This window comes from Scyliorhinus torazame, chromosome 2, assembly GCF_047496885.1.
Source record: "Scyliorhinus torazame isolate Kashiwa2021f chromosome 2, sScyTor2.1, whole genome shotgun sequence".
Lineage (NCBI taxonomy): Eukaryota > Metazoa > Chordata > Chondrichthyes > Carcharhiniformes > Scyliorhinidae > Scyliorhinus > Scyliorhinus torazame.
The window spans coordinates 197068945-197090741 of NC_092708.1; the positions used below are offsets into that span (position 1 = coordinate 197068945).

Here is a 21797-nt window from a genome sequence, read left to right on the forward strand (position 1 = left end):
GTAAGAAATTACAGAGAGTGGTGAACACAGCCCAGTCCATCACGCGAACCTGCCTCCCATCCATTGACTCTATCTACACCTCCCGCTGCCTTGGGAAAATGGGCAGCATAATCAAAGACCCCTCCCACCTGGGTTATTCTCTCTTCCAACTTCTTCCATCGGGCAGGAGGTAGAAAAGTCTGAGAACACGCACTAACAGGTTCAAAAATAGCTACTTCCCCGCTGCAACCAGACTCCTGAATGATCCTCTTATGGACTGAACTGATCTCTTTACATATCCTCTCTACTGAGTAGAGTACACTCCGTATACTCACCGATGTCTTTGCCTATGTATTTACATTGTGTATTTATGTATGTCCTATGTCTTTACAATCTGTCTGGACTGTGTAGCCACCTAAATTGGCCAACTCCCGATTTAAAATGGCGAACGGCAAAGGCTGATGGGAAATTCAGCCAACACAGACTGAAACCAGCAGGTGCAGGTTTGCTGTGTATTTAACTCTGCAAAAGCCCAGACAGCATCGATACCAGCGACCATCAGCATAACAATGTAGCAGCCATCTACATACTGATGAGCAATCCCTGGGAACAATAAGCAACATTTGGAACACACAAAGCAAAGCCAGACTCCCCGGCGCCAGCAGGAGCCAACACAAAAGAGGTTAACAAACACCTCAAGACCGCCCATCGATCAGGGAACCGCTCCAGTATTGGAGAAATCGAACCAAGCGATTGGAACAAAGTACAATCACCTAGAACCAGGTACAGGGTCTGCCCCAAAAGGCGGGAAGCCCCTGGGGACTATAAGAGTTAAGCCCCAAATTCAACTTGCTCTCTTCGTCCTGCACGGGTCACCCAGCAACACGAACCAACATTGACCGTGACCGGTGCAGTGACCGCCGAAAGAAGTAAGTCTTAATTCAACGCTCGCTACGAGATAGGTGCTCCTAGCTACCAATCCGTACCAACTTCGAATCCCGCATACTCAGAACCCGAACGAAAGGCCATTTGTTCCCCTGACCTGGTGGGCCAGTCCAAAGTTAAGTATAGGCCTGTTAGTTGTAGAAGTAGCTTAGACATAGAATTTGTGCATGAGTAGCGATTACCGTGTACAATAAATGTGCTTTGATTTGAATCTTACTAATCGGTGTATTGAGTTACTGATCATTACTTGGACCTGAACCTCGTGGCGGTATCATAAAGATACCTGGCGACTCGAGAGCAAAGGTAACAAAACAGAGCAATTGAACCAACCGGAAAGTTAGCAACAACTGTATGCGGAACAATACTTTTCACTGTACATCAGTACACATGACAATCAATCAATTGCCTGCGCGAATGTTACTTGTCAGACCAAGTCTGGATATTGTCCAGGTCTTGCTGCATTTGGACACAAGTTCATAAGATATAGGAGCAGAATTAGGCTATTCGGCCCATCTGGTCTGCTCCGCCATTCTATCATAGCTGATATGTTTCTCTAGACTGCTTCAGTATCTGAGGAGTCACGAATGGTGCTGAACATTGTGCAATCATCAGCGAACATCCTCACATCTGATGTTATGATGGAAGGAAGGACATTGATGAAGCAGTTGAAGATTATTGGTGTTGCATCTTTGGACTAAAAGTACAAAAGAAAGAGATTGCTGATGCACGTGGGTTGAATGCAACATTAACAGAGGTTTATTAAATAGGTCTTCACTGTACAAAGGCTGGTACTAGACTAAGGGCAAAATCCCGCAAAGTAGCCGATGATGTCATGCATGTCACGTGACTCAGTTCTTAAAGAGACATTGCACACAACTCCAGTAACCCAATTACATAAAATTCCTCTCCCTTTATTTCGAAGCTCCAACACAACTAATAACTAGTATTTTAACATAGTCATTTACATATTTACATAAGTACAAGCAAATATCTATCATGTTTTAATAACACAGCCAATAAGATAGATCAGGTAGGCACCATTTCTCGCTGGTTGCCTGTGCACTTCCGGAACTTTGTTATTCTCAACCTTGGATTCTACCCAGGAAGGCGTTACAGTTCTTTTTCTAAGGGAAGACAAGTAGTTTCAGGTACTTCTGATGCAATCTCTGCTTCTGTAGATAGACTCAAAGTCACACAGTCAGTTGGAATAGAGACCATTACCTCCTGAAGTAGTTCTGACACTGGCACACTAATGTATGTTGAAAATTAATCCGCATGGAGTCTCCATTTGAGTACATCTGTCGTATGGACCGTGTAGATTGGACCTGTCTGAGCCAATACTGTCACAGGGACCCCCACTTCTTACTAGTGCTGTACCTGCGTGTTAACACGTGTTCTCCTTGATGAAATGAGTGGTTGCTTGAGTTACTTTCCTGTCTCAAGATCTGTGACTGTTGGTTTCACTCTACTATATTAGGTGCCTCCTCTGGCAAGAGTAAATCAAAGTTAGTCCTTGGTTCCCTTTTCATCAATAGCAAAGCTGGGGAACTTTGTGTGGTCGCATGTATCGTATTCCGATGTGTTGCTAAAAAGTTGTTCAAATGGTGATGAAGTGAACCTTGGTCTTTAGAATCCTTCAGTGCATGCTTCAAGGACTGGACTAATCTTTCGGCTAAATTATTCGTGGATGGGTGGTAAGGTGCTGACTTTATATGTTGAACTCCACACATCTTTAAGCCGTCTTCGAATTCTTGAGCTATAAACTGTGGCCCATCGGCGCTCACAATCTGCTCTGATTTTCCAAATGTCGCAAAGATCTCGTCCAATTTCTCAATGGTCTGTTCCATAGTAGTTGACTTCATTAGGATCGCCTCAGACTACTTTGAGTATGCGTCTACAATGACGATGCACATGTGCCCCCTGGCTGGACCAGCAAAGTCAATGTTTAGATATTGCCACGGCATTTCAGGCCACTCCCATGAATGTAATAGGGACATCAGCGCTGCATTGCTTACCCACCCACCTGACTGGTACAGTTCTGCTTTTTCTTCTATCTGGGCATCGATTCCTGGCCACCAAAAGTAGCTTCATGCTGGTTCCTTCATTCAAACTACACCTGGGTGTCCTTAATGTAATGGTTCCAATACTCTTTGTCGCAAGTTTGGAAGAATAATTACTTTCAACCCCACAACAGACATCCTCCCTGTGCTGGCAATTCAAGTATCCTGGAAATGAAAAAAAAAAGAAAATCGCTTATTGTCACAAGTAGGCTTCAATGAAGTTACTGTGGAAAGCCCCTAGTCGCCACATTCCGGCGCCTGTTCGGGGTGGCTGGTACGGGAATCGAACCGTGCTGCTGGCCTGCCTTGGTCTGCTTGAAAAGCCAGCGATTTAGCCCAGTGTGCTAAACCAGCCAAAATGTACAGTTTTAATTCAGGATATTTCTTGCTATCCTCCTCTTTAATACCATTTCCAGTAACTTCCTCATCACAGGATCATTCTGGTATGTCTTTCGACTTGAGCTGCAGTCACTGGAACATTCTCAATCTGTGAACAGTGAAAGATATTCTGACTAGGTAGCATCTGACCAGCTGGTAAAGGCAGACTTAATAATGCATCCGCATTGGCATTATTTTCTGACTGACGGTATTTGATCTCGTAGGAATGTGCAGATAGTATTAACGAACATCGTTGGAGTCTACTTGCAGCCAACGAACGGATACCTTTGTGTAGCTCAGAAAAAGCTGTTAAAGGCCTGTGGTCCATCAGCAATGTGAAGTGACGACCATACAGGTATTGGTGAAATTTCCATACACCAGATATAATACTTAGTGTCTCCTTCTCCAACTGAGCATAGTTAGATTCTGCAATAGTTTTTAAAAAAAAAAATATTTATTAAGATTTTTTGACATCACAATTTTTTCCCCTTACACACAATAACCCCCCCCCCCGTAACAAAATAACACAAAATCGCATTGAGCAAGATATATACATGGCAAAATGGTATATTTACATAGCTTTATACACTGGCTCTCGCCCGCACGTGCCAGTTTCCCCCACCCTCCATGTTGTCTCCCGCTCATCCATCCCCTCAAACAGTCTCTCGTTCCCCCCCCCCCCCCCCCCCCCCCCGCCCCCCCAGGGTGCAGCCTTCCTCTAACGCTCCGTGAGGTAGTCTAGAAACGGTTGCCGTCGCCTGTAGAATCCCTGCGCAGACCCTCTCAGGGCAAACTTAATCCTCTCAAACTTAATGAGCTCGGCCATGTCGTTTATCCAGGCCTCCAGGCTAGGGGGCTTCGCCTCCTTCCACAATAACAAGATCCTTCGCCGGGCTACTAGGGACGCAAAGGCCAGAATTCCGGCCTCTTTCGCCTCCTGCAGTCCCGGCTCATCCAATACTCCGAATATTGCTAGCCCCCAGCTTGGCTTGACCCGGACTTTCACCACCTGAGATATTGCTCCCGCCAAACCTCTCCAGAACCCCTCCACTGCCGGGCATGACCAAAACATGTGGACATGGTTTGCCGGACTCCCTGAACACCTTCCACATCTGTCCTCTACCCCAAAGAACCTACTCAACCTCGCCCCCGTCAAGTGCGCCCTGTGAACCACCTTAAATTGTATCAGGCTGAGCCTGGCACACGAGGAGGAGGAATTAACCCTACTTAGGGCATTAGCCCACAAACCTTCCTCGATCTCCTCCCCCAGTTCCTCCTCCCATTTACCCTTCAACTCTTCTGCTAGGGCTTCCCCCTCTTCTTTCATCTCTTGGTGTATTGCTGAAACCTTGCCCTCCCCGACCCATACACCTGAGATCACCCGGTCTTGAATTTCTTGTGCCGGGAGCAACGGGAATTCCCTGACCTGTCGCCTCACAAAAGCCCTCACCTGCATATATCTAAATGCATTTCCCGGGAGTAACTCAAACTTCTCCTCCAGTGCCCCTAGGCTCGCAAATGTCCCGTCAATGAACAGGTCCCCCATTCTTCTAATCCCCGCCCGATGCCAGCCCTGGAACCCCCCGTCCATCTTACCCAGGACAAACCGGTGGTTACCCCTGATCGGGGACCACACCGAGGCTCCCACTGCACCGTCTCCACTGGCCCCAGATCCTTAACGTTGCCGCCACCACCGGGCTTGTGGTATACTTTGATGGCGAGAACGGCAGCGGTGCCGTCACCAACGCCCCCAAGCTCGTTCCTTTACAGGACGCCATCTCCATCCTCTTCCATGCCGCCCCCTCTCCCTCCATAACCCACTTTCGGATCATCGCCACATTTGCTGCCCAGTAGTAGCTCCCTAGGTTTGGCAGCGCCAACCCTCCTCGGTCCCTACTGCGTTCCAGGAACCCTCTCCTTACCCTCGGGGTCTTATTCGCCCACACAAACCCCATAATACTCCTACTTACTCTCTTAAAAAAGCCCTTGGTGATCACGATGGGAAGGCACTGAAACACAAACAAAAACCTCGGAAGGGCCACCATTTTGACCGACTGCACTCTACCCGCCAACGAAAGCGGCAACATGTCCCATCTTTTGAAGTCCGACTCCATTTGGTCCATCAACCTCGTCAGATTCAATTTGTGTAGGGCCCCCCAACTCCTAGCTACCTGGATCCCCAGATACCGAAAATTCCCCATCGCCCTCCTCAGCAGTAGGTCCCCTATCCCTCTTTCTTGGTCCACTGCCTGTAATACAAAAAGCTCACTCTTCCCTACATTGAGCTTATAGCCCGAGAACTCCCCAAACTCCCTCAGAGTCTGCATGACCTCCACCATCCCCTCCATTGGGTCCGCCACGTTTAACAGCAGATCATCCGCGTATAGCGACACCTGATGCTCTTCTCCCCCGCGGACCACCCCCCTCCATTTATTAGACTCCCTCAGTGCTACGGCCAAGGGTTCAATCGCCAATGCAAACAACAAGGGGGACAGGGGGCACCTCGGTACAGCCGAAAGTAATCCGACCTCCGCTGGTTCGTCACCACACTCGCCATCGCCACCAGGGCACTGTAAAGGAGCTTAACCCAGCTAATAAACCCTCCCCCGAACCCAAACCTACGCAACACCTCCCAGAGGTACTCCCACTCTACTCGGTCAAAGGCCTTTTCCGCGTCCATAACAGTCACTATCTCCACCTCTCCTTCCTCCGACGTCATCATTATCACGTTTAAGAGCCGCCGCACGTTAGTGTTTAATTGCCTGCCCTTTACGAATCCCGTCTGGTCCTCATGTATCACCCCGGGGACACAGTCCTCAATCCTCGTGGCCAGCACTTTTGCCAATATCTTTGTGTCCACATTGAGGAGCGAAATCGGCCTGTACGATCCACATTGCAGTGGGTCCTTGTCTCGCTTCAGAATCAAGGAAATTGTCGCCTCCGACATTGTCGGGGGCAGGGTCCCCTCCTCTCTTGTCTCGTTATAGGCCCTCTCTAGTAGCGGGGCCAATAGGTCCACATACTTTCTATAGAATTCCACTGGGAACCCATCCGGCCCCGGGGCCTTCCCCGCCTGCATACTCCCCAGGCCCTTACTCAGCTCCTCCAACCCGATTGGTGCCCCCAAACCAGCCGCCTCTTGCTCCTCCACCCTCAGGAACCGCAGTTGGTCTAGGAATCGTCTCATCCCCTCTTCCCCCCCTGGGGGCTGGGATTTGTACAGCTCTTCATAGAAGGCCTTGAATACCTTGTTTATTTTCGTTGCACTCCGAACCGTGGCTCCCCCTCCATCTTTGAGTCCCCCTATTTCCCTCGCTGCCGTCCTCTTACGGAGCTGGGTGTGCCAGTATCCGACTGGCCTTTTCCCCATACTCGTAGGTCGCCCCGTGCGCCTTCCTCCACTGTGCCTCCGCCTTCCCCGTGGTCAACAGGTCAAACTCCGTCTGGAGCCGTCGGCTTTCCCCAAGTAATCGCTCCTCCGGGGCCTCTGCGTATCTCCTGTCCACTCGCAAAATCTCCCCCACTAACCTCTCCCTTTCCATGCCCTCTGTCTTCTCCCTATGAGCCCTGATGGAGATTAGCTCTCCCCTGATCACCGACTTCAACGCCTCCATACCACCCCCACTCGCACCTCCCCGTTGTCGTTGGCCTCCAAGTACCTTTCGATACACCCCCTCACCTTCCCACACACCACCTCATCTGCCAGCAGTCCCACGTCCAGCCGCCACAGCGGGCGTTGGTCCCTCTCCTCTCCCAGACCCATTTCCACCCAGTGCGGGGCATGGTCCGAAACGGCTATGGCCGAATACTCCGTCCCCATCACCCTCGGGATGAGCGCCCTGCCCAGAACAAAGAAATCTATCCGGGAGTAGGCCTTGTGCACATGGGAAAAGAAAGAAAATTCCCTGGCCTCCATGGGTCCACTCCCCCCATCTGATCCCTAAGCCCCCTGAGCACCTTGGCCGCCGCCGGCCTCTTTCCCGTCCTTGATCTGGAGCGGTCCAGTGCTGGGCCCAGCACCGTATTGAAGTCCCCTCCCATTATCAGTCCTCTTACCTCCAGATCCGGAATGCGCCCCAACATGCGCTTCATAAATCCAGCATCATCCCAGTTCGGGGCGTATACATTTACCAACACCACCCACGTCCCTTGCAACCTACCACTCACCATCACATATCTCCCTCCATTATCCACGATAGTCTTGGCCTCAAATGACACATGCTTTCCCACCAGAATTGCCACCCCTCTATTTTTCGCGTCCAGTCCCGAGTGGAATACCTGTCCTACCCATCCCTTTCTTAACCTGACCTGGTCCGCCACCTTCAGGTGTGTCTCTTGGAGCATAGCCACGTCTGCCTTCAGTCCCTTCAAGTGCGCGAACACTCGAGCCCTCTTCACCGGCCCATTCAGGCCCCTCACGTTCCACGTTATCAGCCAGATTGGAGGGGCTCTCACCCCTCACCCTCACCCCCCCCCCCCCCCCCCCCCATCCCCTCCGCCCATCCCCCCCCCCCCCCCACGACTAGCCATCTCCTTTTCTGGGCCAGACCCGTGTCTGCGTCTCCCTCACCCTCCGGTCCCCCTGCCGGGGGACCTCCGTCCCGACCACCTCTTCTGTGTCCCATTCCCTTTCGGCCAGTGCAGCAGCAACCCTTTCCCCCCCCCCCCCTTCCCCCCCTCCCGCTAGACCCCTGTCTAGCTTTTTTGCTCCCCCCATATCACTCCCGTAAGTCAGCTGACACCTGCTGACCCCGGCTTCCCCCGCCATCCCTTTGACCCCCCCGTGTGGGAGTCTCCCCATCAATATACGTTCCTTCGTTCCCCTTCCCGCGCGCGGGAAAAGAACCCCGCACTTGCCAAAGCCTGCCCCGCCCCCTCTGGCGCAGCTCCTGTCGTGACCTTGTCTCTCTCCCCCAGCCCATATAACATTCCCTGCGTGTGATTGACCCCCTATATACAACAACCATCGTACTTTAACCCTCAAACACCCCCCACCCTCACAAACCCTCAATTAGAGTCCAACTTTTCAGTTAGTATAAAGGTCCACGCCTCTTCGGGCGTTTCGAAGTAGTGGTGTTGGCCATTATGTGTAACCCACAGTCGCGCTGGCTGCAACATTCCAAATTTCACTCCTTTCCGATGCAGCACCGCTTTGGCCCGGTTGAAACCCGCTCTCCGCTTAGCGACATCCGTGCTCCAGTCCGGGTATATTCTGATCTCTGCGTTGTCCCACTTGCGGCTCCGCTCCTTCTTGGCCCATTTCAGGACCCTCTCTCTGTCCGTATACCGGTGAAATCTCACCACCATCGCCCTTGGAAGCTCATTTGCCTTGGGCTTCCGCGCCAGCACTCGGTGCGCCCCTTCCAGCTCCAGCAATCCCGGGGGGGCCTCCGCGCCCATTGTGCCCGCATATGCCGCGGCGTCAGCCCCCTCCACTCCTTCTGGGAGACCCAGGATCCTCAGATTATTCCCCCTCGACCTGTTCTCCAGGTCTTTGAGTCTTCCCGCCCACGTCTTGTGTAGCGCCTCGTGCCGCTCCACTTTCACCGCCAGGCCCAAGAGTTCGTCCTCATTCTCACTCACTTTGTCCAGGATCTCCTGGATCTTCACCTCGTGGGCTTTCTGGGTTGCCCCCAGTCCTTCAATTATTGCCAGCATAGGCACCACCATCTCCTTACGCAGCTCCTCGAAGCAGCACTTGATGAATTCCTGCATCTCCTCTTTGTCCCCGGCCGCCATTTTGCTTGTTTGCCCTCTCTTCTCCCGCTGCTCCAATGCCACTTTTTTGGCCGATTCGCTGCGGGTCCGGTCTATACAAGTTAGTAGGGGACCTCTCTCCTCTCCTCCCCACGGGTTGGCTGTGAAAAAAGTTCCGTTGGGGCTCTTCTATCGAGCCCAAAAGTCCGTTTTCGCGGGAGCTGCCGAATCGTGCGCCTTAGCTCCGCATAGCCACAACCGGAAGTCAGATTCTGCAATAGTTAACGTACAAGATGCAAAAGCTATTGGTCTTTCTTCCCTTGAAGGTATTATGTGTGGCACCACTGCTCCAACACCATACGATGAAACATCGCGGGCAATTTGTAATGGTAACTTTGGGTTGAAAGGTACCAACACTTCTGACTTTTTCAGTGCTTCATTTGCAGATTGATTTGCTTTTTCACATTCAGATGTCTATTGCTGTGCTTGGATGGTACACAAGGTCTGCAGCAGTTTTAATAGGGTTGCTAGATTCTGCACAAATTTCTGATAGTAGTTGATTAACCATAGAAATCACCTAAGATGAGTGACGTTCGTTGGTTTTGGAGCCTCCATAATTGTTTCCATCTTTTTAGGTGCCTTGTGTAGGCCCTTACTATTAATTACATGTCCTAGATATTATATGGTTGTCTGGAAGAAATCACATTTATCATTCCTGACACAAAGCCTATGCATCTGAGGGCGTTTCATTGTGATTTCAAAGTGCCATAAGTGTTCTTCTTCATTGCTGCCAGTTATCAAAATATTATCTAAGTAAAACTGTACCCCCTGTAAGCCACTAAGGATCTGGTCCATTGACCATTAAAGTAAGGCTGGTGCTGCCTTTATTCCAAACAGCAATATCTTGTAGCAGAATAGGCCTTTGTGACTGATGATGGTGAGGTGTTAAGATTCAATTGCCACATTCATTTGCAGGTGTGCCTGCAAGAGGTCAATCTAGCTGAACATCTGCCCCCCTGCTAGGCATCCGAACAAATCTTCAATCAATGGTAGCGGGTATTGATCTTCACACAGGACCAGATGATTGTTGTATTAATATCCCGCAGATATGAATTGTACCATCCTGCTTCAAGACAGGTGTCATAATATCCACGCATGTATATAATGAAGTGCAGACAGGCAGTGATGGACATACAGGATGACCAGTAAGCACACAGCACAGTGCAGCCAATTACCAGACAGGACACCACCACTATAAAGCCAGAGGACACTAGGTTTCCCGCTCTCTCTGGACCCAGCCACTGAGACAGTCAGAGTCCACGAGCTAGCACAGTGCAAACACCATGCGGTAACTAGTAAGTCTGGTCAGGCTAGTACAAGGTCTCCAGTCAGTTCAGTATAGTGTCGACCCACAGTTAAATATGTATGTTAGTTCTATCGTTCAATAAAACCGTGTTGGATCTTCTACAGTGTTAGAAGTCTGTTTCTCGTATCGCTGCATCAAGTGCAGTCCACACCGAACCGACCTGCCTAACACATCAACAGGTACAACAGGGGTTGCCCAATCACTAGTAGTGACGGGTTCTAAGACCCCTGTTTCCCAAGTCTCTGTAGTTCAGACTCTATTTTTGGACCTATAGCATAGGGTACAGCTCTCGCCTTGAGACTTTTCGGCTGGCTATTTTCCTTAATCTGTAGGCACATTTATGCTCCTTTCATCGAACCTAACGTATTTTCAAAAACAGTGCTCTATTTTTTAACAATGGTCAATTAAGTCTGACTTTGAATCAACTAAATTGTTTACAGCCCTCCAGTTCAGTTTAATCCTTTCCAGCCAAGAGCAACCAAAAAGAATTGGAAAACTTGCCCGGGCCACATGAAGTGGTTGATCTGCAGTTGGCCCACTTAGTTTAACTTTGAATGTGATGTAACCTCTCAGAGGCACTACAGGCTCTCAAGATCACATCTACTGGCTTCAAAGGCAGGTGATTAAGTTTCCATTTCTAGTTGGTCTCAGGAATTAGGGAGATGGCAGCTCCCGTATCGACCTCCAATTTGATAGGTTGCCCATTCAGTTTTGGAACTACTCAAAAACAGGTGTGACGCAACCTGGACTGAATTCAACTTCAATTCTACATCAGCATGAACTGCTTTAATTTCATTGTGGTTGTTGTTCTTTTCTTCCACATTATGAATTTTCTTGGTTGAATTTAGAAACATAGAAACACAAGTCAAGTAAGTAGTCAACATTGTCCCAGATGACGATAGGCTATTTACCCCTTTAAGGGGGAGAACTGACTGGTGGTGATTTAACCTATGGATCACCACACCTCAGGCGAGGGGCAAGGTTGTAAAGGTTGCATCTGCGTTGTTGACCTTGCTCTGCTTCACAAACCAGCTGCCCAGGTCAACTGAGTTATACCAGCCCCCATAGAATCACTACAGTGAAGGAGGCCATTCGGCCCCTCAAGTATGCGCCGATCCTCTGAAAGAGCATCCTACCTAGGCCCACGTCCCCACCCTATCCCCGTAACCCAATAACCCCATCTGACCTTTTTGCACATGAAGGGGCAATTTAACATGGCCAATCCACCTAACCAGCACACCTTTGGACTGTCGGAGGAAGCCCACATGGGCACAGGCTGAACGTATAACTGCACAAAGACAGTGATCTAAGGCTGGAATTGAACCCTGGGTCCCTGGCACTGTGAGGCAGCAGTGCTAACCACTCTGCCACCATGCTGTTTCTTACATTAAATGAGTTATGCGTTTTCCTTTGAACACTTCTCTGGAAAAGTTTTTTTTTTAAAAATATGTTTTTATTAAGACTTTTTCAACAATATTTTCCACCTTAGAAACAACCCCCACCCCATAACAAAGAAAAGAAAAAGAACTCGCGTGGCAAGACATGAACATGGCAAGTCAATACAATACAGAACTTTGTACATTGGATTCTTCCCGTACATGTCAGTATCCGGAACATTGATGTGTTTTCTTGCTCAAATGCCCCCCAGAGAACCCCCCCCCCCCGCCCCCCCCCCCCCTCTCTGACCCATACTCCCGAAATCCGAAATCACCCTACCTTGAATCCCCTGTGCCAGGAGTAGCGGAAATTCCCTCACCTGCCGCCTCACAAACGCCCTCACTTGCATGTACCTGAAAGCGTTTCCCGGGGGTAGCCCAAACTTCTCCTCCAGCGCCCCTAAGCTCGCAAACGTCCCGTCAATGAACAGGTCCCCCATTCTTCTAATCCCTGCCCGATGCCAGCTCTGAAACACCCCGTCCATCCTTCCTGGGACAAACCGATGGTCGTCTCTGATTGGGGACCACACCGAGGCTCCCGTCGCACCCCTGTGCCGTCTCCACTGCCCCCAGATCTTTAGCGTTGCCGCCACCACCGGGCTCGTGGTGTACCCTGTCGGCGGGAGCGGCAGCGGGGCCATCACCAGCGCCCCCAGGCTTGTTCCTTTGCAGGACGTCATCCCCAACCTCTTCTACGCCGCCCCCTCTCCCTCCATCACCCACTTACGGATCATTGCCACGTTGGCTGCCCAATAGTAACCAGCCAAATTCGGCAACGCCAACCCTCCTCTATCTCTGCTACGCTCCAGGAACCCCCTCCTTACCCGCGGGGTCTTGCTCGCCCACACAAATCCCATAATGCTCCTGCTTACCCTCTTAAAGAAGGCCTTAGTAATCACAATTGGGAGGCATTGGAATACAAAAAGAAATCTCGGGAGGACCACCATTTTAACCGACTGTACCCTACCCGCCAACGAGAGTGGCAACATGTCCCACCTTTTAAAATCTTCCTCCATCTGTTCCACCAACCGCGACAAATTAAGTTTGTGCAGTGCCCCCCAGCTCCTAGCTACCAGAATCCCCAAGTATCGAAAGCTCCTTTCAGCCCTCCTCAACGGTAGGTCGTCTATCCCTCTTCCCTGGTCCCCCGGATGGATCACAAAGAGCTCACTCTTTCCCACATTGAATTGATAGCCCGAGAAGTCTCCAAACTCCCTTAGGATCAGCATGACCTCAACCATCCCCTCCACTGGATCCGCCACATACAGCAACAAGTCGTCTGCGTACAGCGACACTCGATGTTCCTCTGCCCCTCGGACCACCCCCTTCCATTTCCCCGACTCCCTTAATGCCATGGCCAAAGGTTTAATTGCTAATGCAAACAGCAGAGGGGACAGGGGGCAGCCCTGCCTCATCCCTCGATACAGCCGGAAATACTCCGACCTCCGCCGGTTCGAGACCACACTCGCCACCGGGGCTTTATACAGGAGCTTAACCCAACTAATAAACCCTCCCCTGAACCCAAACCTCCTCAACGCTTCCCAGAGATACTCCCACTCTACCCGATCAAAGGCCATCTCCGCGTCCATGGCTGTCACAATTTCCACTTCTCCCTCCACCGATGGCATCATTATCACATTTAGGAGCCTTCGCACATTAGTATTTAACTGCCTACCCTTTACGAATCCCGTCTGGTCCTCGTGAATCACCCCCGAGGCATAGTCCTCAATCCTCGTGGCCAACATTTTTGCCAGAAACTTAGCATCTACATTAAGGAGCGAGATCAGTCTATACGACCCACATTGCAGTGGGTCCTTATCCCGCTTCAAGATCAAAGAGATCGTCGCCTCCGACATTGTCGGGGACAGGGTCCCCCCTTCCCTTGCTTCACTGAAGGTCCTTACCAGCAACGGGGCTAACAGGTCTACATACTTCCTATAAAACTCCACCTGGAACCCATCCGGCCTTCCCTGCCTGCATGCTCCCCAGTCCTTTAACCAGCTCCTCCACCCCAATTGGGAACCTCAATTGGTCCAAGAATCTCCGCATTCCCTCTTTTCCCCCTGGGGGCTGGGACCTACACAGTTCCTCGTAAAAGGCCTTAAAAGCCTCATTCACTTTCCCCGCACTCCGCACCGTAGTTCCCCTGCCATCTTTGACTCCGCCTATTTCCCTCACTGCCATCCTCTTACGGAGCTGATGTGCCAGCATCCGGCTCGCCTTTTCCCCATACTCATATATCGCCCCCTGTGCCTTCCTCCACTGTGCCCCTGCCTTCCCTGTGGTCAACAGGTTGAACTCCGTCTGGAGACTTTGTCTCTCCCTGTGTAGTTCCTCATCAGGGGCCTCTGCATATCTCCTGTCCACCCTTAAAATCTCCCCCACTAACCTCTCCCTTTCCCTGCCCTCTCTCTTCACCCTATGAGCCCTGATAGAGATTAACTCTCCCCTGACCACCGCCTTCAGCGCCTCCCATACTACTCCGACCTGCACCTCCCCGTTGTCGTTGGCCTCCAGATACCTTTCGATACACCCCCGCACCCTCCCGCACACTTCCTCGTCAGCCAGCAGTCCCACATCCAACCTTCACAACGGCCGTTGGTCCCTCTCCTCCCCCAGCTCCAGCTCCACCCAGTGCGGGGCGTGGTCTGAAATGGCTATGGCCGAATACTCCGTTCTCTCCACTTTCAGGATCAATGCCCTGCCCAGAACAAAAAAATCTATCCGGGAGTAGGCCTTATGTACGTGGGAGAAAAAAGCACATTCTCTGACCAAAGACCTGGCAAATCTCTACGGGTCTACTCCCCCCATCTGGTCCATAAACCCCCTAAGCACCTTGGCCACAGCCGGCCTCTTCCCCGTCCTAGATCTGGAGCGATCTAATGCTGGGCCCAGCACCGTGTTAAAATCCCCACCCATTATCAAGCTCCCTACCTCCAGGTCTGGAATATGCCCCAACATCCGTTTCATGAATCCAGCATCGTCCCAGTTCGGGGCATATACATTCACCAGTACCACCTCCGTCCCCTGCAACCTACCACTCACCATCACGTATCTCTCGGGAAAAGTTATTTTGCTCCAGCAAACTCTTGCTGTGTGGCCAGTTCTCCCACAATTTTACATTTGCTGTCCTTACTCCAGCAATCAGCTAGTGAACGACCTGTTTTTGCACAGCGACGATACCACTGTTGTTGGTAGACTTCTTCTGGCCAGCAGCCAGTTTATGGATTTTCATGCTTGCTCCAAGCTGAGAAGCCTCCTTAGCCGAGAGCTCCGTTGGAACAGTAATATCTAATGCAATCTTCAGACTTGGATTTTGTTCCATTAATAATCTTCCCTGAATGGCCTCATTTTTCAAACCACACACTAAACAATTTCTAGTTGTGTCATTAACGATTCACCAAAATCGCAAAACTCTGCAAGTCGCTTGGGGGTTCATAGAATCATAGAATTTACTGTGCAGAAGGAGGCCATTTGGCCCATCGGGTCTGCATCAGTCCTTGGAAAGAGCACCCTACTTAAGCCCATACTTCCGCCTTATCCCCGTAACCCAGTAACCCCACCTAATTGTTTGGACACTTAAGGGGCAATTTTCCCCTTCAAACTGATTCCTTCGATGAAGTCGAGACCTCTCAGCAATAATTTATGGTTTTGCTGCCTAATGGTCTGCTATTATTTTTACCAATCCTTGGTGCATTTCCCCCGGGTTTCTCAAGCTGAACCAAGCTTCTTAACAAATTGAAAATTTTGCTTTTAATTGTACTAAGGAATGCAGGGATCTTGATATCTTCTGAAATTTTACTGGCCAGAATATAAAAACGGAATCTTTCAGAGTATGATTTCCAGTTCTCTGAATCTTCATCAAATGAGAGCACCGTGCCAAACTTTCCAGCCATTTTTAATGGTATCAGAATGCTCTCCCAACTTCCCTTGAATTAATCTAGTTAAATAAAGTTGAATTACTAATCTGTAACAGCTTTAACTTGCATCGCAAGTTGTGAGAATCTTTTGTTCTCTGCCCCACTCTATCTCCAGATTTGACTGTACTGCACGAGGCGAGCTTGGCAATCTGAAATCCTCGGATTGCTGGTTTGAAATCGGCATAGGCCCTTCTTTTGAATTTCTTTTGCCTCATAAACCTTACTGGTTCTGATACCCGGTGCAATTTTTGACCTTCTGTTAATCTGCTTCATCGATTGATCTATCGAAGTAGCTCAACTCTTCTATTCTACACTGACGCCAAAGTTCTGACCGTCGAAGTTCAGCTTTTTCTCTTCCTTCTGAAAATATTTTTTTCTGATCCGTTCCTCATCGCCAGTTGTTATTTTGTAAACTGTTGTACCTTTGGACTAACAGTACAAAATAAATTGATTGCTGATGCACGTGGGTTGAGTGAAACATTTACAAAGGTTTATTAAATAAGTCTTCACTGTATGAAAGCTGGCACTAGACTCCGAGCAAAAGCCCACAAAGTAGCCGAAGATGTCATGCATACAAGGCGACACGTTTCTCAGAGACATAGCACATAACTACAATCACCCACATTTATAACAGTTGGACCTTGGACACTAACCTGAAGAACTCCTGAACTATGAGGATTGACCTCCAACAAACACAGCCATCTTCCTTTGAGCTAGGTAGGACTCCAACCAGCCAGGAGGAAAAAGTAAGGCAGTGGAACTAATTGGATTGCTCTTCGAAATGGTCAGCACAGCCCCAATGGGACTAATAGTCACCCTTCAATGCTGTACAATTTTATAATGATGTATAATGGGTTAAATAAATGGTGTTGACTACATTTAATGCACAGACAAGACGGCATTGTCCTGCTTTATACAGAAGCACCTGCAAATCAACCTGCAAGAACAATTACGGCTCAACGAGCTGCAATAATTAACTGCAGTGACATAGGAAGCATTTCTGGGTCAATTCATTTGGGTTGATGCCATACGTGCTGTCAAACATGCTAAAATGCATAAAAGGTTCTTGAATGGAGAGCAACCACACCCCCATCTCTGGTGAGCACAAGTGGCTGTGCTGATTGCCCTGGGGCAATTCATTCTTCAGAAGTATTTAACAGGCCAGAACAGGTATAAAGGTTTAACAGATGCCTAACTTGACTCTCTCTATACTCAAGGTCACAATTTCTAAATTAGACTGGAGACTCGTGGCAAACATTCAGGTTGGCATGCTGCCTGGCACTGGATTACTTAGGATATACGGCATCAGAAACAGGCCTTTCAGCCCAACTAGTCCATGTTGGTTTTTATATTAATCTCAAGACTCCTTCCATCTTTTCTCATTTAAATTGACCATTGTAATCTTCTCCTTCATATATTTGTTTAGCTTCCTCTCAAATACATCCACATTATTCACTTCAACCACTCCAGTGGTGGCAAGTCCCACATTCTCACCACTCTCTGGGTCATGAGAATTCTCTGTTGGATATCTCAGTGACTATCTTATATTCATGGCCTCCAGTTATGCTCTTTCCCACAAGAGGAAACATTCTCTGTACCCAATCAAAACTTTTCATAATTTTAAAGACCTCAGCCTTTTTTCACGAGAAGAGATTCAATCTCTTAATTTTTCCTGATATGCAGTCTTATGAATTTCTGGTATTATCTTTGCAAAGGATGTGGGTACAGGCATCGCTTATACTAAAACTTTTCGTTTCAGTAGTCAGTAAGTCATATTGGTCTGGTGAACCTTCCCAAATTTATACTTCTCCAATAATTTGATTAGTAAACGTGCAACGTAGAACTATGCCAGTCCCAGGTTTTGAACACAGAATAGGATCATAGAAACCATAGAATTCCTACAGTGCAGAAGGATGTCATTTGGCCCATCTGAAGGAGCACCCTATCCAGGCCCTCTTCCCCCACTCTATCCCCATAACCTCCAAATCCTACCTAACTTGTACATCTTTAGACATTAAGGGGCAATTTATCATGGCCAATCCACCTAACCTGCATATCTTTGGACTGTGGGAGGAAACCGGAGCACCCGGAGGAAACCCACACAGGCAGTCGCCCAAGGCTGGAATTGAACCCAGGTCCCTACTGCTGTAAGGCAGCAATGTGCCACCCCATCATCTACACAGTTAGATGATCTTAGCTGAGGCATTCTTGGGGGGGGGGGTTCTACAATGGAGCTCAACATCTGGGCTAAGAAGGAGGAGAAGGTCAGCCAAATGCTTGCTTTGGATTACTATCTAATGGCACAGAAAGATTCCTGGTCTAGACACAACAGGCTAAACGGCCTCCTTTGGTGCTGTGATTTATTCTGTGACTCTGTTGCAAAGTGTATGAGTGGACATAGGGAAGATGAGAACCACCTGTTAGAAGAGAGCTCACATCTGAAAAATAGCCACTTTGGTAAGGTGTTGGCGAATAATTCTTCTCAAGAGAACTACATCTCAACAGGAGCCAGCACCTTCAAAACAGCCATGAAGAAATGCTTGTTTAATTGAAACAAAAGGAATAAAGTGTATTCTTCAAGAGAGGCCTGAGGAACCTTTCTCAGCCAACCTGTAGTCAGTGCAGCAGCAAAGCTTCACTTTTGGAAAGAATCTGAAACTTTGCTTTCAAGAAGAACAAGAACTTAAAAGGTGGGAATAGGAGCAAAGAGACAAAAAAAAGACAGGAAACTATATATTCCAGAAATATAAATATAGTGAATGAACAATGGTGCAACAATTGATTGTCTTATATTATGGGACAGGACTATCATAAGGCGTGTCGAGGAAAGATAAATGACATGTGTAGCTTTGTTATAGAACTGCCAGCATACTGGGTATAAAATAGTTGAAGGGAGATTTTCGATTCCATCACAAACTTCCTTTTTGGTATTGCATGTATCTTCTGTTTATTTCCCCCCCCCCCCCCCCCCCCCTCCCAAAGTACCTAGGTCCCTAGATGGCAAGCATCAAAAACTGGAATGGATGTGAGTAGGCCACTGGCAGTTGACTGAGTTTACTGACTGTCCAACTTCCATTACCATTTTTCCTTCAGGGGGAGACCACTGCAACGTGTATTTACACAGCACATGTAACGTAACAAATCAATCCATGGTGCTTCACAGAGGTATTATAACACACATTTTGACATCAAGCCACATAAGGAGATATTAGGGCTGATGACCAAAGATTTGGTCAAAGAGATAGGTTTTAAAGGCAGACAGTGAGGTAGAGAGGCAGGGAGGGATTAGCCCAGGTACCAATGGAGAAGCAATTAAAATCAGAGATGCTAAAGAGGCCGTAATTCAAGGAGCACGGATACCACAGGAGGGCTGTAGGACTGGTGGAGACTGCAGAGATAGGGAGGGGAAAGATCAGAGAGGGATCTGAAAACAAGGATGAGAATTTTAAAACTGAGGGATTGCTCAACTGGGAGCCAACACAGGCCACTTGGCACAAGGCTGATGGGTGAACAGGCTTTGGTGCAAGTAAGCACACAGGCAGCAGAGCTTTGGGTGACCTTAAGTTTATCGATAGTAGAATGTGGGAGGCCTGTCAGGAATGCACTGGAATAGTTGAGTCTAGAGGTAACAAATTTGTGGATGAAAGTTTCAGCAGCAAAAGAGCTGAGACAGGGATGGAAACGCATAATGTCAAAGACATGGAAATAGACGGTCTTCGTGACAGTGTGATAATGAGGTTGAAAGTTTATCTTGGGGTCAAGTATGACATTGTGTTTGCAAACAGTTGATTCAGCCTCAAGACAGGGGAGAGGGATAGAGTCTGTGGTGAAGGTCAGATTTTCTGTCGGGTATGAAGACAATGGTTTCAGTCTTCTCAATATTCAATACTGCTCGTCCAGTGCTGAATGCCAGGTAATCACAGAATTGTTCCGGCACAGGAGGCCCTTCATCCCATTGTGCTGCACTGGCTCTCCAAATGAGCAACATGACTTTGTGCCATTCCCCTGCCTTTTCCCTTACCCCCTGCACGTTGTTTCTATTCAAATAATCATCTAATTCCCTCCTGAATGTCTCGATTGAACCTGCCTCTTCCACACTTCCAGGCAGTGCTTTCCAGACTCGAACCACTCGCTGTGTTTAAAAGTTCTTTCTCATGTCACAGTTTGCCAATTTAGAGACAGTGGAAGAGTCGAGAGAAGTAGTGGTGAGGTAGCTCTGGGTAGTCAGCATACATGTGAAAACTGATGTCGTATTTTCAGATGTTGTTAACAAGGGACAGCAAGTAGCTGAGAGATGGGGCGTGGGAGGGCTGGATAGATCCTTGGGGGAATTCCAGAGGAAATTGTGAGAGAATGGGAAGAGAATCTATTATGGGAATTTATTGGTATGATTATACAGATCAGAATGGGTCCCGATGAGTGCAGCTCTCTCCAGCTGGACAACAATGCAGAAACTTTGGAGGAAGATGCTCTGATCAACTAATGTCAAAGGCTATAGACAGGTAGAGAAGGGCCAGGAGGGCTAATCTGCCTTTGTAACAGTCAAACAGGACGTCATTTGTGCCTTTGATGAGAGCCATTTCGATACCATGGTAGGGTCGGAAACCTGCTCACACCTGGCTTTCATGATGGAAGCCTAGATGTAGCATTCTGGTACTTTAGTGCATCTGCTTTCTGAAATTGGGGATGTGGGGGAAATGGAAAATGTGAGGATGGGGGAGGAGAGAAATCCTTGAATTAATAGATTTCCCTGGAGTCAGACTCTTTCAAAGGAAAGTGAAGGCTAATCACTTCAAACAGCTAATTAGAGTATTGGTTCTCCACTAAGTACACTCCAGGTGCCACTTGCCATGATGTTACCATGGCAACTTTATTGTGGTTGCAGTGCAAATCCATTAGCCAACAAAATACAAATAATCAAATAACAGGAATTATTTTCTCCAGTGATGTGTAAAACAGAGCCAGACATTTTGCACATTAAAAAAAGAAACAAATATAGACGCCATTTGCTACTAAAATGGTTACTCTGACAGAAAACGTGGGGTTTACTACGCGAGGTGCCTGATGGACGAACAGACTGAGATGTGTCAACACTACAAGGATGGTCACACTGAACAATCAGAACTCTACTGTAGTGCTGGAACCTCTTCCTTCCTGAAGAGAGGATTGCTGCTGCCACGATTATACAGAGTATAATTACCTGCATCCATGTCTGCAAAGAATGGAACAGCCAGTCATCAGTAACAGTATGACTGAACGCACACATTTACTGCTCCTAAATTGCCTAGTGTATGCCAGTGAGCCAAACAAAACTGAACTTTTTAAACTTAATCCCTCTGGACCATTTCTGCACAACCTATTTAGTCCAAGCACGCATCTCAAAATGTCTTAACCTGAATATATCAATTAAAGGCCCGAGGTTGCTTCCCGTTCAGTCATTTAATTGGCAAGCTGGAGTTTTCCTATTTCATCAGTATCAAGTGTTTTGTTTAAAACAGGGTACCTTGGATCGATCCATTGAAGTGTGATACTGAATTCATTGAGCATGGTTTGAAAAAAGAGCTCAGATTCAGAAGTTGCCTGAGAGCTCTAAATACAGGAGATAAAATTGGTAAAGTGGATTTCTATAATGGAAGTAGGGATGCAGTTACAAAAGTTATTTGGGAATTAAAGCTGCCGCAGATACTTCTCAACTGTGTGTATAAGAATAGTTTGGGTTCTACAAGTGGTTACATCTGGTTAAAAGAATGTGTTGCTGAACCATACAGAGATGCCAAGCTCCATTTCTGGTCTGTGTCAAATTAGCTGATCTGAGCTGAGGTCGGAACTGTCCTCAACTGTGCTGGAGCAGGGAACAATTCGCCAAGATGCCAAGCATGATCATTTATCCAGACGTAGAGCAGAAAAGTACACCTGTGTGAAGGCCCAGTGACACTAGTGTCCGGACACACAATTCCATAATGACTATTGGGATGGGATACATAGAATTGTACCACAGCAAGCCATCAACATCTTT

General features: G+C 48.3%; 1 protein-coding gene across 8 annotated transcripts in view; it reads right to left on the minus strand.

The window, feature by feature from the left end:
• The window catches only part of agap1 (ArfGAP with GTPase domain, ankyrin repeat and PH domain 1), a 1093107-nt gene that overhangs the window by 517099 nt on the left and 554211 nt on the right, over positions 1 to 21797 (minus strand). For 4 of the 8 annotated variants that reach the window (XM_072482220.1, XM_072482209.1, XM_072482190.1 and 1 more), the window contains exon 4: positions 20982 to 20993. The exons of the other annotated variants lie outside the window; for them this stretch is intronic. In XM_072482220.1, coding sequence (XP_072338321.1) covers positions 20982 to 20993 — 12 coding nt within the window. The remainder of the gene's footprint in view (positions 1 to 20981; positions 20994 to 21797) is intronic. 8 annotated transcript variants of the gene reach the window in all.